The following is a 15,394-nucleotide window of genomic DNA, read 5'->3' on the forward strand; positions in this document are numbered from 1 at the left end:
AAGAATGCGCGCCACAATCAAGTTTTTGGGGTGTTTGGAATGAAGGGCGCTAAAACTCAATAGTGCACACGGCCAGACACTAGCACACAGGAAACTAGCCTTTGGTGATTTGTTATTCACCCGCAATGCTCGGGCAATATCGCAACAAAAACTGTAATAAGTGTTCGTACTAAGGTCAGTGAACTAAATATACCGGATATGCATTGCAAGAGAAAAGTCTAAGATTATTTTTGAATATGGGCCGAAATTGCTTGGGTGGTCGTTGAGCAGTTCTTTACTTTCTTTGCAAATAGTTTGACCATGCCTCTAGTTGCTCTGCCACATCATATTTTTCTCGAGACCCGCCGCGGTGGCTCAGTGGCTAAGGCGTTGCGCTGCTGAGCACGAGGTCGCGGGTTCGATTCCCGGCCGCGGCGGCCGCTTTTCTGATGGAGGCGAAAAGCAAAAATGCCCGTGTGTACGAGATTTCGGCGCACGATAAAGATCCCCAGGTGGTCAAAATTAATCCGGAGCCCTCCACTACGGCGCGCCTCATCGCCTGCGTTGCGTCGGCGCGTTAAACCCTACTATCAATCAATCAATATTTTTCTCGAGCGTCTTGCACGCTCTTGAAAATTCTCGATGAACTATCAAGTATTATAATACTCGAAGGATAGATCCTGTTGTGGTGCGTCCAAGAAAAACACACTTTCAAGCTGAACAGCTTTCTTTGTTTTAGAAACTGTAAGAAAGCTATCAGCAGTTCTGATGTTAAAATTTGGAGACATCATTAGACTGTTCACCAATCAGCTTTGTACGTCAAAGTAAGAGTGCTTCTTAGCTTTGCGTGTGCATAAGGTTAAGGTTTACTAATGCTTCGTCATGCAACCGTGCTTCCGCCGATTCATTGCTGACCACGCTCTGAAGCCTTTAACTTCTTTAAGAAAAAACATTGTATCTGCTGTTTGCTCCCCACATTGGCTCCAAGACTATTCTAGATCCAGCAAAATAATGTATTTTAGCATTATATGAGCTGCAAAATATACAGACGTAGCAACTCATCTGAAACTGAACCACAAAAATTCAGAGCCTTCAAACCCTGTGAAGAGGGATGGCCAGCAAAGCTGCGGTGCCGAGCCTCCACGTGAGGTTTGACTGGGTCGTAGTCCAAGCGGTGCACGAAGGAAAACACGTTTGTTTGTCATTTGCGATTCAGCCTTGTTCCTGGTTATTAACTGAGCGTGCAGTCCTGTCCAGTCACTGCTCCTCGCGCATGCTCAGCACGCCGTTTCACGTGCCACGTGAAACGGCTATCAAGCGGCTCCGACGCAGCGTCAGACTTGGCTAGTGCGCAATTGAGGCGCACACCAGGGCACGCGCCGGTGCCAGTGCGTCTGCCGCGGTCATGGCGCGACACAATTCAACACAATCCTCTTTAATACAATCCAATACTATCAAAGCCAAGCCAAGCCAAGCCAAGCCAATTCAATCCAATCGAGTCCAATCCAATCAAATGCCCCTCGCGCTTGCGCAGAACGGCCCATCACGGCGCACGAGAAACTGTTTAACCTCGGCCAGTGTAGCTTACGCTACAAAACACACAGGAATCGTGGGTTTAAATTTATTATAGCGCGGGTATGGTAATCACGGCGCATGCTCTATGAACGCCCTAGGACCTTTTTAATTTTGTATGATTTTTTCCATGCTCCGGGGGTTTGGCGCGCAGTTTTACGATTCCAGAGATTTGAGTGGGCTCCGCAACGTGGCGCTACGCTCGCTAGCGATTCCTGTCTACATCGCTCTGGGACCGGAGACGATCTGCTGAATCCTAGCCATTTACAGCTTTGCTGTAAAAACAACGTTGTATTAAACGCTAAAACATCAGCAGTAGCAACATCAAGAGAAAGCTCATTATGGTAAACAATGATAAACAATAGGATGGGTTTTGTAGCCCAGGAATTGAATAATTGACTGCATGGCGGATTCCTTAAAGCCTAGGATTTAATTGAAGTCCATGTTGATTACGGTGAGCAGGTTCTCCACAGGTATTGGTTGCGAGAATGGAAGCAAACGTGTTTTGGTCTGAATTATGGGCACAAAGAAATACTATGTGTAGTCTGGTTCACAGCTCATTGCCAGAAATGTAGTGTACGGGAAATTGAGTCGTAAAGATGAATTACGGTGAGCAGGTTCTCCACCGGTATTGGTTGCGAGAATGGGAGCAAACGTGTTTTGGTCTGAATTATGGGCACAATGAAATACTATGCGTAGTCTCGTTCACAGCTCATTGCCAGAAATGTAGTGTACGGGAAATGGAGTAGTAAAGATTGCCGATATGCTGATATGCGACGAAGTGGTTTTTCTTTGGTTAAAGTATTGAGTTGAGTCAAGATAAAGATGTATTTTTTATAGTTAGTAATCAGTAGCATCAGGGAATGTGACCAACAGTGTGGAGCCCAAGTGTATTTTTTTTTTTTGGCCTGGAAGCGAAGTCGGCACGCTTACTCAAGCGCGGGGTTTATTTCCCGTGTGTGAGAAGTGGGCGGGGGTCGAGATAAACTGTTCATTCCTTTGAAGTTGTTTCTTTAAGAGCAACTGGAAAGTTGAAGCTGCCGCTCATCACCCGAGGGGGTTCGAGCAGGCAGCTTGGAAGTCACTGACGGTGGTCGTGCTCGAGGTGTGTTTGAGTGTAACTACAGTCATTATCCCTTTGGAAATTCATTGGTCGCGGATGGTACGCAAAGGTCTTTCATGGATGTTTTAAAGCAAAGCTTTACTACTGTTGTCGAGCAGTTTCGCGGAGGATGCGCAATTTCACCTTTTGACCGGAGACACATCCGCGGCGACACATCCTTCGAGGCGCGTCACGTGATTCGCCGAGCCCACTTTCGCGCTCCGCATAAGGCCCCGTTTTCAGTCATTCTGCTGAACATCAGCTACGGCCGCAACCGCGGTTACGGTCGATCAGCTGATTGGCAGCTGACCACTCCCGCAGCTTCCCATGCATGCGCCGATTGGTCGTCAAGACAACGTGACTCGTCTCGCGCCCTGAGAAGAACAACGGCACGTTAGCCGTGAATGAACGCCGCGTTCGCCGGTCCTCAGTTTGTGAGCGTCGCACGGGAGCCAACAGCTATGAGCCGGGGTCGGAAATACAGCTACACCAAAGGATAATCAAGAGAAATTAAGACTCAACCAGATTAATCCAAGCTTTTTCTTTACATATCCAAAAGTTAGGTGAGCTACGCCGGCGGCATTTTTTTTTGTGCATGAACTATCTATTAACCTAAACGTGCACATTGTTTCAAATTAAGAGGTTTTTAAGCGCACATTATTTATAGAGTCTAAAAACAGTGCATTGCGTCTGATACGGGCGTTTCGACACAGGTTGACGACTCAATAAGCCTCACTCGTGGTGAGCTGCTGGTCCAACTGAAGAGGTACGCCGTGGGCTTCCAGCGTCATGGAGTACGGCCGGGTGACCGAGTCATGATTCACCTGGCAAACTCTGTGGAAAACCTGGTGGCCATATACGGCTGCGTCATGGCTGGTGCGACCGCTGTAATGGCGAAGACGTCGCTCACCGAATGTGAGAGTGGCCAAAGATGCGAGTGTCGGTTTTGTGATTTCTCCAACGCTTATCAGGAGGATAAATTTGTGGTCTTGATTACGGAGCTTTAGAATGTACAGATATGGCTAGCGTTCAGGCTTTAATGGCTTAAGTACCAGTTTGTTGGCGTTCCGATGCCTGAAGTAGAGATATATGCTTGTAGGATTTGGAGGTGAAGTAGAATGGGAGCAAATCTTTTTCGTAGGGTTTATTACGCTTTGCTTCTTCGGTATTTTCTTTGATTACGTCCTTACGGAACCCGTATAGAATATTATTAGCAATTACCTGTGGCAATCGTTTGGTTGAGCAGGCATCTCATACCTTATCACGACGTTTATATATTGCGTTGTAACTAAGAGGCACCTGACAGTGCTTGCTTTTCTACAGTGGTTCCAATTTCAGTCAATAAAATTTAGTTTTTCGCAGGTCAACGGAGCGTTTGCTCTGCTGGATATTTATGGGACTGCTAAAGAATTTAACCAGCCTTTTCATGAGCAGATCATCCGTAACACTCCATACAAAGTATAATAACTCACACCACAACGTACGGTTATCAACTGAACCATTTCCAAACACTTTCTTGATATTTAACGTCCACGTGTTCTCTCCCTTTTATGCATGCAGTGGTTTACCCACAGAATACCCGCCTCATCTCCGAAGAAGCTAAGTGGGCGGAGAAACTGTGGTTGAACTTTGAATTCCATTGTGTATTGAATTACTTACGCGCCGCTATACTTAAAATCGGTCTAGCTGTGGTTATTCATGAATGTAACGCAAACATATTAGTACGATTGAGAGAAATCTGTATTGTAGTACGTCAATGTTTATAATGTACCCCATCACATTGGCTGCAACACAAATCCCTCGTTTGTTCTCCCCACCCCGCTAACCAACGGCCCACTATATTGGCGCCGGTTTTGCAACTGTACATCCGAATTAACGGCATAAGCGTTTTTTATTCTTATTCTAAGGTAAGCTTCCTCGTGGGGTGTCAAAACAAATACAACTCAGCAATCAGTATTTTGTGATAATTTGGACGCACCGTGTCATAAAGTTAATGTTCCGTAATATAATGCCGCAATGGCTTATTTTAAAAATGTGAGGATAGTTTCGTGCAATTTTCGTTTTTCTGCCTTCAAAGGCGTAGTCGCGAGTGCAGTGCAAATTTCTTTGCATCATTGTAGGGATGCCATGAAAGAGGACCGCTCAGTAGATTAGGTTTTTTTCAGAGCTCAGCATCGTACCTTCCTTTGTGCGTGGCGAGGAGGGGAGCGGTTACACACCGCTGCACTTCTTTCTTTACGGAGGTGGCGGGCGATAGGAATGCAATTTCAAATAGACTCAAAATATGGTAGAAAAGGTAAGGAGGCATATGATAGCCCGTGCACATTTGATATCAACTATTCGTCGAAAGACGAGATAAGAGGACGAAAACAAAGCAAGGAAAAGCGCAATGGGCAAATAATTTAGGCTGGTGTGCTGCGAACCAGGGAGTCGCTGAAGGAAAATAGCGAAGAATTTACTGTCGAGAACCTTAAACCCAATAATCACGCTAGCCGGGCACTCAAATCAGAATATAGCTTTGCACCAAAACGTAGAATGGAACAAATGGAGGGGGCGTACGTATTGTGCTTTGCGATATTATGTTGACACCGCTGGCTATTGTTGGGGATGCGGCGAAGCATTTCCCAAAGTCGCCAAATATTCCAGCATGCACGTCATGATTGCCATTCGTCGGCTTATCTCATGGTCCCTTGTTAAAGAAACTCGGCACAGTTCCCACACGTCTCCGATAGGTTCATTAGAACCATAAGGGAGCAGTATGCAGACATTATAGTAAAAGTCTACGAATTCTTGCGTTGAACGTCCGAAATTGAGTCGTAAACATTGCGTATGAGCGCTTTATGCTAAATAAACAACGTCCTTGTGGTATTTCGTCAAGACGATTATGTCCACGCGAAATCAATGCAGGTGGGGATGTGCTTCTGCGAGGGATTCCAGTCGTTTTCAAGCGCCGCGCTCAGCTCAAAAAATGTACAGGATTTCAGAAATTTTTTTTACTAAAGCGTACCATTCGTAGGACGCCTGTCTTGAGCATGAATTCTTAGCGCTCACATTTCTTGGTTTTTCTAAGTTCTGCCCGATACATTATCTCCATTTACGCTATTATAACGATTACAGGGGTTACTTCAGCCAAATCTGTACTTTTGTGTAAATGCAGGGCCTTACATGGTTCATCATTTTCGCAATTTTTGTATTTTTCTTGTTTCTTGGAGTTTAAATATTCTCTTCGATCAATTACTGCCATGCCGCTATTATAACGAATGAAGGTGGAACTTCCGCGAAATCTTCATTCTTGTGGGAGTGTAGGGCGTTACACTGTTCACTATTTTCGGTATTCCTAAATGTTTTTCCTATTTCTTGCTTCTTCAGAATTCTCTTTACCGAATTATCCCAATTTGTACTCTTATAACAAAAGCTGGACCTTCACCAAAATTGCATTTTTGTGGCAATGTAGGGCGTTGCATGGTTCGCCATTTCCGCGAATTCTAAATATTTTTCTTAATTCTTGCTTCTTCAAACTTCATTTCAACCCACTATCTTCATTACCTCTTTTATACGATTAAAAGTGAACTTCCCGAAATTCGCTTTCTTGCGGAAATGGAAAGCATTCCACCGTCCTGGCTGGGGTGGTACTCGGAAAAGAATTCTCCGCAGTAATAAATTTTGCTCCGAAGGTAGCTGGCAGTGGTAGCCATTGCGGGCTTCATGTTCATTGGGTTACAGTTATAATCGAGGCACTGCAATTCGCCAGCTTTGGTTCTCAATGGCTTTTTCGTTTTGAAGCCCCGTGGTCGCAGTGTCCGTGTAATAGTTCTGTAGCGTTTTCGGGGTGATCCTTTTATGCCCCCTTCATGAATTGACGCGCGAGAACCCGCTAGCCTCCATGCCGATGACTCAGACGCGGCCACATATTCATTCGCATCGCGTACTGTAACATGTCAGCCAACAGAAAAGCCAAGGCATCAGTTAACGTTCTTCACTCAGCAAAGATATGTCTTTTATTTTAAATTGACCGGTATTTTTCAATTACTCGGAGTTCCAGAGTACTGCAAAAAAGTAGTGTGTTTCGATGATTCTGGCTTTGAAAAACATCTGCAGGTTTCTGTCGATCGCCGACCTCAGCTTAGATGTTTACCTTTTCTTAAATAAAAACATCGCCTGTGGTTTTCCGGTGTAGTATGTCTACTCACACTAACCAAGGACTAGTTGTGCCAACCAGAGCAACTACTAACCGGTTGTAAAGTTCACGCTTGTGAGGAAAGGATTTCTTATAACTGAGACAGAGTTGTTATGATGGATAACCCAGGGACATAAATAGCCTGCTGTCCTTATCGGCACCTTACTGTAATTGCGCGGTAAACAAGGAAAACATATAGAACCACAGAACAGCGCACACACACACAGCACCCCGATATGTATGCACGGGCGTCCGTACAATCTATGTTGGCGTAGAATAAGCTTAATTTTTACACTTCAGCATTCCTGTTTCATCAGAAAATAACGATAAAAGTTAGTTTGCCGAATTTGCTTCTAACAAAAAAGAATGTTTCTTTAATCTCAAAGCGGCAGGCTTTATGTCCTAAACAACGTTGTGCTCGAAGGTTTACTCTTCTAGGGAACAATATGCTCCAAAATACTCTACCAGCTGCCTTTTAATAATTGTATTTGATTGACAGGCCAGGAATATTAGCGTGGGACATAGCATCACTAGCTTTTGGTATTATTGTGCCCTCTCTAATATCCATTTCAATGTACTTGGTGGTTGCTTTCCTCTCCTGGTGTGGTGATGTTCTTACGCGTTTAGGTAATGTCAACGAACAATGACGTGTACATAAAAACACTCTTACTTAAGGCGCAGCCAGGACTCGGCGAATTTCTCTCAAAACTTCATTTTCTCAAGTCATGGGTGTACTATACATGGGATGACCCTTCAGACCATTGCGTCATGTCACAAGCTGCAATATCGTTTGTCATCGTGTCCCAACTATACCACAGCAAGCAGGGAATAATTGTTGTGTACAATTTTCTTTGCACAGATGAACTCCGCTACCAGGCTGAAGACAGTGATATTTTGCACATTCTCACTGAGGTCGAGTTTACGGAAAAGGTCGCGAAAGCAACCTCCTCACTGGAAATCAAGGTAACCATGATAATAACATGGCATTTTTGCCTTGTGTCCTGCAAAACAAACCAGTCTTCTAGTAACCCGAAATATTTTGAACAAAGACACATCACAATCAACGCCCTTTAGAAGGTGTCTGGGCATTATTGCGTCCAGAATGAAGTCTATTGAGGGGAGCAGCCGTAGTAGGGAAACTGCAGCGGAGTGTATATTGACAGCTCAAGTCTCTAAGTCCCACATCTCTGCTGCTGGGTAGACACGGAAGAAAAAGAGCCACAGTAGTCACTAAGATTGCGGTATCCGCCTCCACTTAAACAAGAATACAAGAACCTAGTACCGCTTTCACCCCCAATCCCTACTCGATCTAGCAGCAAGTTGCCCATGCCCAGGCTTCACCATGTAGCGCTAATGCGGCATCCACCGTCATGTCCCTTGTACAACTTGTCATGTAGAGACGGCATACAGGCCTTTAAATCTTTCGAACCTGCACCTGTGCGTGTACACGCAATCAGTAATAGGAAATATGTTACAAGAAAAAAGCATTGTCCTCTCGTGCGTTGCGGCCTAATACTTACCGGGTACCCACGTTGCTAACGCGATCTGAAAAAGTGGCTTACCGGAATAAGGGGCTGCGACCCCAACACATCCAGTGCTGTGGCAGACGCTTTGTGTAAGACATGCGTTAGAAATGCAAGAGTAACAGTGCTTCCACGCTTATTTCCCCTTTCAGTGTACGCTTACATTGGGCCGAGCTTTTTAAAGCCGACTTGTACTTAACTTACAAGTATTGTTTTTTTTTCAATAAACCACAAAGTCTTGAGACCAGCTTCTACAGCTAGCTCGGGTACTTTCAATCTCTAAAACGGATGCATTATGTACCAAATTCTTTATCCCGCCGAAATAACGTAGCCAGCCACTTGAGTTGCCCAGTTTAGACGGTGTGACGGCAAGCCATGGCGTCAGCTTCGCGCCTATCCGTCTGCCAATCGAACTACTTCGAACAGTAACGGCTGTGGCTTAAAATATTCCATCATGAATAGGATGCTGGCGAGTAATTTGTCGTTACAGTCTTCTACTCCGGGGTGCTGCAAAAAGTTTTGGGAACTTTCTAGTAGTACTGAGAAACAAATCGCATTGCCTGTTTGAGAAATTGCGTTTAATCTTACTCTGAGTCTGCGCACAAGCGAGAGCGCAGAAACCAACAATCTGTTACAAGACGACGACGAGGATGAGGACAAGGAAGAAGTAGGGCAGGCGCGCGGCCAGCGCCGGTTCGGTGTCATGGCCGACATCTTGTAAATAGTGAGAATACATTGTTCGCCCATCTCATGGTTCACGTCATTTGTCCTCCCACCACGTAACATGTTTGGTGGAGTGTGCGGGGCGATCACCTTCATCCTGGCCCAAAGCATCTCGCCAGCATCTTGAAATGGGGTTTATTGGCAAGGGTTGCTGTGTAGGCGAAAGACAAGGAGGGCACAGGCCCAGCACAGTCCGAGCACAGTCGACGCTTGGAGGAAGCAGAGCGAGAGAGAACCCCGTCGCTCCAGGCGATGGCGGTGCGGCTTCCATATTCGGCTTCTGCTACCGACGACGATAAAGTGGCGCACATCTCCCGCAGGGGATTGGTGACGGTCCTGATTCGTCCGGTGAACGTTGCCAATCTTCTGCATTACAAATCTAATTTCGCCGCCAGTGTAGAGGACTCCCGTAATTCAGGGAACATGTAATTACACACAATCTAGCACTCGTTGCAGGGTTTGTATGCACCTGCGCACCTGTGCATCATGATTATATTTACAAATTACGTGGTTAAAAACTTTGTGACATGAGTGAATGGCTTCCCTCAACTGCTTTCCACCCCCATCAATATCACTCATGAGGTTTCATGTGAAACTATCTCTTAATAATTTTTAGTAATACGAAATGTCTTCCTAAATATGTAAGCAAGTGAAGCAGGACTAGTGAACGACACGAGCACGTACTAAACTTCTTGATCGCGTATTTGGTGGTCGTAAAATGGATATTTATAAGATAAGAGGCACAGGGAAACTTCGCTGCTCTGGAGGACTTTTTGTCATGAATCACCGAGAATTCCTAGGGAAGGTTAGTTGATTTGCTCAAGGTACCTGGTAGAAACAATTAGTAATACGTGTTCGTGACAGAACGCAGGCGCCACTTTTGTGGCAATGTTTTAAATGAGGTGACCTACGCTTGGTGTTTTGTAAAAGTACGTCGCATCATAAAGACCTCCTTGTAGAAAACATTTTTGAAGAAATACTGAACAAATTGAATTCCCCTAAAGAAGTGCAAAAATTAGGCAAGCTGATATTTAGTTCAGGTGAATATACAGGCTCTTGGTCGATGGTGGAACAGGCCGAAGGGTGATAAACGGGTTCTAGTGGAGTAACGAATGATTTGATCAATGCGTCAATGACAGAGGTCGCCTACTTAATTGTGACACAAAGTTGACTTAGAAAATCGTAGCCTAAAATTTGAAGAAACCTAAGAGAAATGAGGGTTTAATCATCCAAGCATGGTTTTTAAACTGATTCTGTATGGTGTAGGTGGTATTGTGTACAGAATATTGAATGAATACACCTTGATATCCCTGTAAGCGGTTTCCGCCTTCACCAATCCAATTGCATGGTACAAACAAAACATAGAGTATTTGTTACTGCTTTCCGCTTGACTTCTTATTTCTAAATAATGAAAGTCATTACAACAGGCCGGGTCCCATGCATTGAAAACGCGCGTCTTAAGGCTAGAATACATGGAGCGATCTTTCACGACAAAGTTCGCGCGGCGGAAGACCAGCCGCGTCATGACGCGAATGTTCGTCGGGCTGCGCTACATCACGGCCGGACTGGAGCAGCGGCGAGCCCGCACTTTCATACGGCCTGCGCACCCAAGAAGGAACCAATAGAGCAGATTCTTTACAGTGGGGGCGCTTCGAACCAACCCTCTGCCCTTCCAACCCGCCTTTCTGTTAGTCGACGCATCGCCTCTGGCCGAGCAGCTGTGTGTTTTTGACAGTGCGCTTCGCTGCCGGCGGGCCGCCCGCTCAGCCTGACCGGAGCGTGAATAGCAGAATCACGTTTAGCTAAGCGATAACCCTATCTCCCTCGACGGGAAATCATTCGCGTCACTGGTCGTGCCCTGTGCCTGTGCAAACCAAGACATCATCCGAAAGGAAAAATAAAAAATAAGAAATGATATTTCAGTCACGGAAAGTGCCGTGTTTATTTGCCTGTCTCACCATTTTCATATAATACAGTCGCTGATAAGATATGAAGGCCTCGCATATTTTTCTTCATGTGCCCCGAGTTAAAATGTTTCTTTCAATTTTTTGATTAGGCGCTTCCGAGTGATAATGTTAGGCTGTTTGACCCAATTAGACCGAAAATTCAGAAGGGGGAGGAGTCGCCTATTTTAATGACGCACATGTAAATTTACACGGACAGGTATCGCGTGTAGCCACGGCAGGGCTAGAGCTGTGGCAAGTGCGCGCGCGCCGCCGCTCTACCTACCCCGCGCGTGCTGTAGGTCAACCGGCGAGGGTTGGTCCGAAGCGCCACGAACTAGCGGCGGTGAAAGGTGGGAACTATACCCGAAGCGCAGGCCGTATGAAACTGCGCGCCCGCCGCTCCTCCAGCCCGGCCGTGGCTACATGTAGCCAAGTACGGCGGCCGCCGCCGCCTCGCCGCTGCGCTGCTGTCAGTGTGGCTAGACGAGGCAAATACACTGAAGTGAAACACAGGAGAAGCAAAACAAGCCGTCAAGGCTATTATTATTGCTTTTTAGTTGTAAAACCCTCTAGAAAGGCGTAAAATGTTGTGTAGAAGAAGTTTTTAATGTTTTTGTCTCGCCACATCTCGCGAGACCGTTGCTATGACGAAGAAAAACGCTACTGCGTCAGGCTTAAAGGTGTTGTGCCACCAATTTTTAACTCTGTAAAAAGCCTGCTGTAAGCTTCCTCTGCATGCAACGACCCTCAACACGAAGTGCTGGGTACAGCAAACGCTTAATATATATTTTATTCGCTTCTAAAAATTACCTAAATGCTCTTCTGGAAATCGGGACCCATCGCTAGCGCCACTAACCATGACGTCAGTGAATTGCCAGCATAACAAAGTTTGTGACGTCATACAACGTTAGCGACTCGAGCGACGTCAACGTGAACTCCAGTTACCGCAGTTTGTTTGGTCGCTTGGTCGTATCAGACACACTATGCCGACACGACGGCGACGACGACGCGACGCCGACGCGTCGCCAAACCATCGGCCAACTGCCGAATTGCCAGACGGCGTTGTCACAATACGCCGACGGCGACACAAACACGTCGGCCGATGGAAAGTCGCCGTAGTGTGACTGACTCGCCGACCGAAGACGCCAAAAAAACCATTCGCCTGACTGGTCGCCCGATGCGTCGTCGGGAATCGTGCGAGAAGCGAGAACTGCGCCCCGACAACATTCGTGCTGCAATAAACGCGGCTCTATTTTGTTAGTTTCTGGAGTGTAATAAACTCAGTAAGTTCCATGAAGCCCATACAACTCAACAATAGCGCTAATGCGATCCGCATTTTGGCGTTCGACGCTTCGGCCGTGCTCTTCGGCGACGCCGCTACACCGGAATGCGTGTGCGATCGGCTCGCCTGCAGAAAATATACGGTCAGTTTCGTGCAGAAGAAGAGTTACGTAGGGTAATTTTAGTAATAAGAGATCAGTATCGGCAAAGGTTTTTAACGTAAAACGTAAAACCAAAGTACGGCAAGCACTATCCCTTCAGTGCAAAATCGCAGTCGCAGCCGGGCACACTTATTTTTGCTAGCGCATTCGCAAAAGAGCAGAGTTGATGGCGATAAGTTGTTGCGGGGGCTTCGCGGAACCTTGCTGCGCAAGCGCTATTTAAGAAATTTGAGTTTACAAGTCAGGAATTCTGTAAACTAGCTAGTAGTAAACGCCGACGTACGACTCCAAGGATGGGTTTCCATCTAGTCATATCTAGTACACCGGCTAAACGCATTGTGAAACTGTTCGTTCGGTTGATATCACCCCATACACCATTCGCTTCTTGCCATTTGAGGACGTTAATCGGGTGCCGTATGACGTTTTTGTGCTCCTAGGTTTGTTTAGCTTGTGGAAGTGCCGCATGACTGATCGGCATGCTGAACCACCTAGGCCGACCAAGGTCATTTTTCGGGAACAGGCGGCGTTGGTACGGAGCGTTTACGTTGCGCAGAGTGATCCACCAGAGTGGCTGCATCTTTTGGATGCGTGCGTTTGCTTGCCTGAGTTTTGAATTGGTGCCGACCTTTGTTAGACTGACGTGCTTACCCTTTGCTGTCTGTTAGTGTTTATATTGTGTGTCAATTGTCTTGGCTGACTTCTCTCTAAAATTTCCATGTATTAAAGAAAAAAAAAAAGTTCGGTGGCTCAGTGGTCTCGCGCGTCGCGCCTGCCCGGTCAACGCTGCTGGTTCGATTCGCGGCGGGGGCAACTTTCTTTTTTATTTTTGAGCGTTGTTTTAGCATTTTTATGGTTTGCATATCTATGGTTTTCATTTGTCTGCATCCGAGGATGCAGACAAATAATCTGTGTCGGAGCTGTCGCGGCTTGACGTGACGAGTCGGCGTGTTTACTTCCGTGGTGAAGCACGTATGTGGGGGAGCAGATGCCGCAGTACAGTCGCAACGTACCGCAGCGCCGCATGGTAGACACACGTGGCAGAGTGCCCTCACAACACTGTGACGTCACTGCTTGAATCGGCGCCCAGAAACCGAAACCGAATCCCGTTCACATGAATCGTGCGATAATAATTTTTTACTCAGAATATGTGCATGTGAGAGCATGTATCATGCTTTCTAACGAAATATGAAACGTTTGCAATAAAGAATACACAAACAACAAATTTGGTGGCACAACACCTTTAACAGCTAGAAAAACGCCCTTCTATCTGAAAAAAGAAGGCTATTTGTCGCTTGAAAATTGATGTGAGGGCAAGAGTGGACAAATTTAATTCGAAGTAAACGGTTTAGAACACGATATCGCATTGAGGGATTAGCGACGAAGCTGTTATCGCTGTGAAGCGGGCGGAGAGGGCGCCGCCATGTTTGGCAATGCTTTGCCGCTGCCGTCGACGGCGACGAACTTTTTCTGCCCCGGCTAGATCGGCGGCGGACGATGTTTTTCCGCCGCCGGGCGTCCAGCTGACGCCGCCGGGCGAAGTTCGTCGACTATTCGTCGCACAAACGCTCCACGTATTCCGGGCTTTAGGCGTCAAAACTAGGCAGGCAAACCAATGTTTTAGGCCTCTAACGCAATACTTCACAACAAATTTTACATAAATAAAGTTTTACATAAATTCAAATCATTTAAAAAAGGGCAACCAAAATATTATTGTCCATAATGGCACTAAGGCAGTGGCAGCTAAATTTAGACATGGAATGCTCTTTGAAAACGGCGGGGCCAAAGGGGTACGCTGGCTTATTTCAACAAGCACATGCTCATATTCATGTTCAATGGCCACAGTCACTCAAGCGTCGCTTATTTTCAAACGGGCAAGAAAAAAAAATATTGAAATTTGGGTAGAATTATTTAAGATAGTGCTAATTTATTTCTGCCTGATAAAATTAAAATACATCACAGCAAAAACAGAAAATAATAAATGCAAGGTAGACAAGATTTATTATGAAATTATTACGTTCTATGTTCTTCAATGAGGTCTTGCGCACGACTCGAGCTATTTTCTTAAATACAATGCTTCCTCGATTGTGCAGGCAAGACATTTTAGCACTGCCAAATACACTTCCGCTCACTTGAAGTGCGCTTGTTGGAGGAAATTCCTTTGGACAAAACGGGGCACGTAGTTTAGGAATCACTGGGAAAATTTTGGAAACAGTAGCAAACTACTACCATCTCTGGGATTTCTGGGTTCCAAATTGTGCCTCTTGCGGCTCAGAATGAGCTAGTAAGTTGAGAAGGAATGCTCGACGTCTACAGATGTTATTGGAGCGCAGTTACACTTGGAAACATTTATTGCGTAACCTACACTGGGATGAATAGAGTTCTCAACAGCGAGGACTCTTCAAACTTGTCTAAGAATTGCGGTTTTGCACTTCCCTCTTCGGCGGCTGTTCCTTTGAAAACGGCGGAAATACTTTACTGAGCATGGCGAATTAGTGCAACGTTTGTAACTAGAGTTTTTCCCGATGTCTGAAGCTTTTTGACAGTATTTGCGACGAAACCGAGGTTGGCGCACACTTAAGGAAGGCCTGCTGGGAGGCTGTTGACGGAGAGGACAGCGTGAGCTTTCTTGACTTCAGCATCTCGTCACTTGAAGAGCCGTTGTTTACGGCCTTGATGTCCGAAAACTAACACTTGTATTACTGAATGGCTAGTAGCCATGTCCTTCAACGTGTGATGATGAGCTCTAGCGGACAGGGTACGTGCGGCTACTTCTCCTTGAACGAGCACACGAGAAAGAGTGCCTTCAGGAACACAGGCTTGGCTGAACCGGTAAGCTAGTTGACGTCAGTGAAGTGCTTCCTCAGTTCTTCGCACGCGCGGTGAAGCGCATGCGCTAGGCTTGAGACATGCACCATATGGGGGGGGGGGGG

General features: G+C 46.1%; 1 protein-coding gene across 1 annotated transcript in view; it reads left to right on the plus strand.

Annotated features, from left to right (window-relative positions):
• The window catches only part of LOC144173481 (uncharacterized), a 62,818-nt gene that overhangs the window by 16,521 nt on the left and 30,903 nt on the right, over window positions 1-15,394 (plus strand). Inside the window, exons 3-4 of the mRNA XM_077701884.1 lie at window positions 3,367-3,568; window positions 7,690-7,793. Coding sequence (XP_077558010.1) covers window positions 3,367-3,568; window positions 7,690-7,793 — 306 coding nt within the window. The remainder of the gene's footprint in view (window positions 1-3,366; window positions 3,569-7,689; window positions 7,794-15,394) is intronic.

This window comes from Haemaphysalis longicornis, unplaced genomic scaffold, assembly GCF_048455015.1.
Source record: "Haemaphysalis longicornis isolate Haplotype H1 unplaced genomic scaffold, Haemaphysalis longicornis Haplotype H1 scaffold_3, whole genome shotgun sequence".
Lineage (NCBI taxonomy): Eukaryota > Metazoa > Arthropoda > Arachnida > Ixodida > Ixodidae > Haemaphysalis > Haemaphysalis longicornis.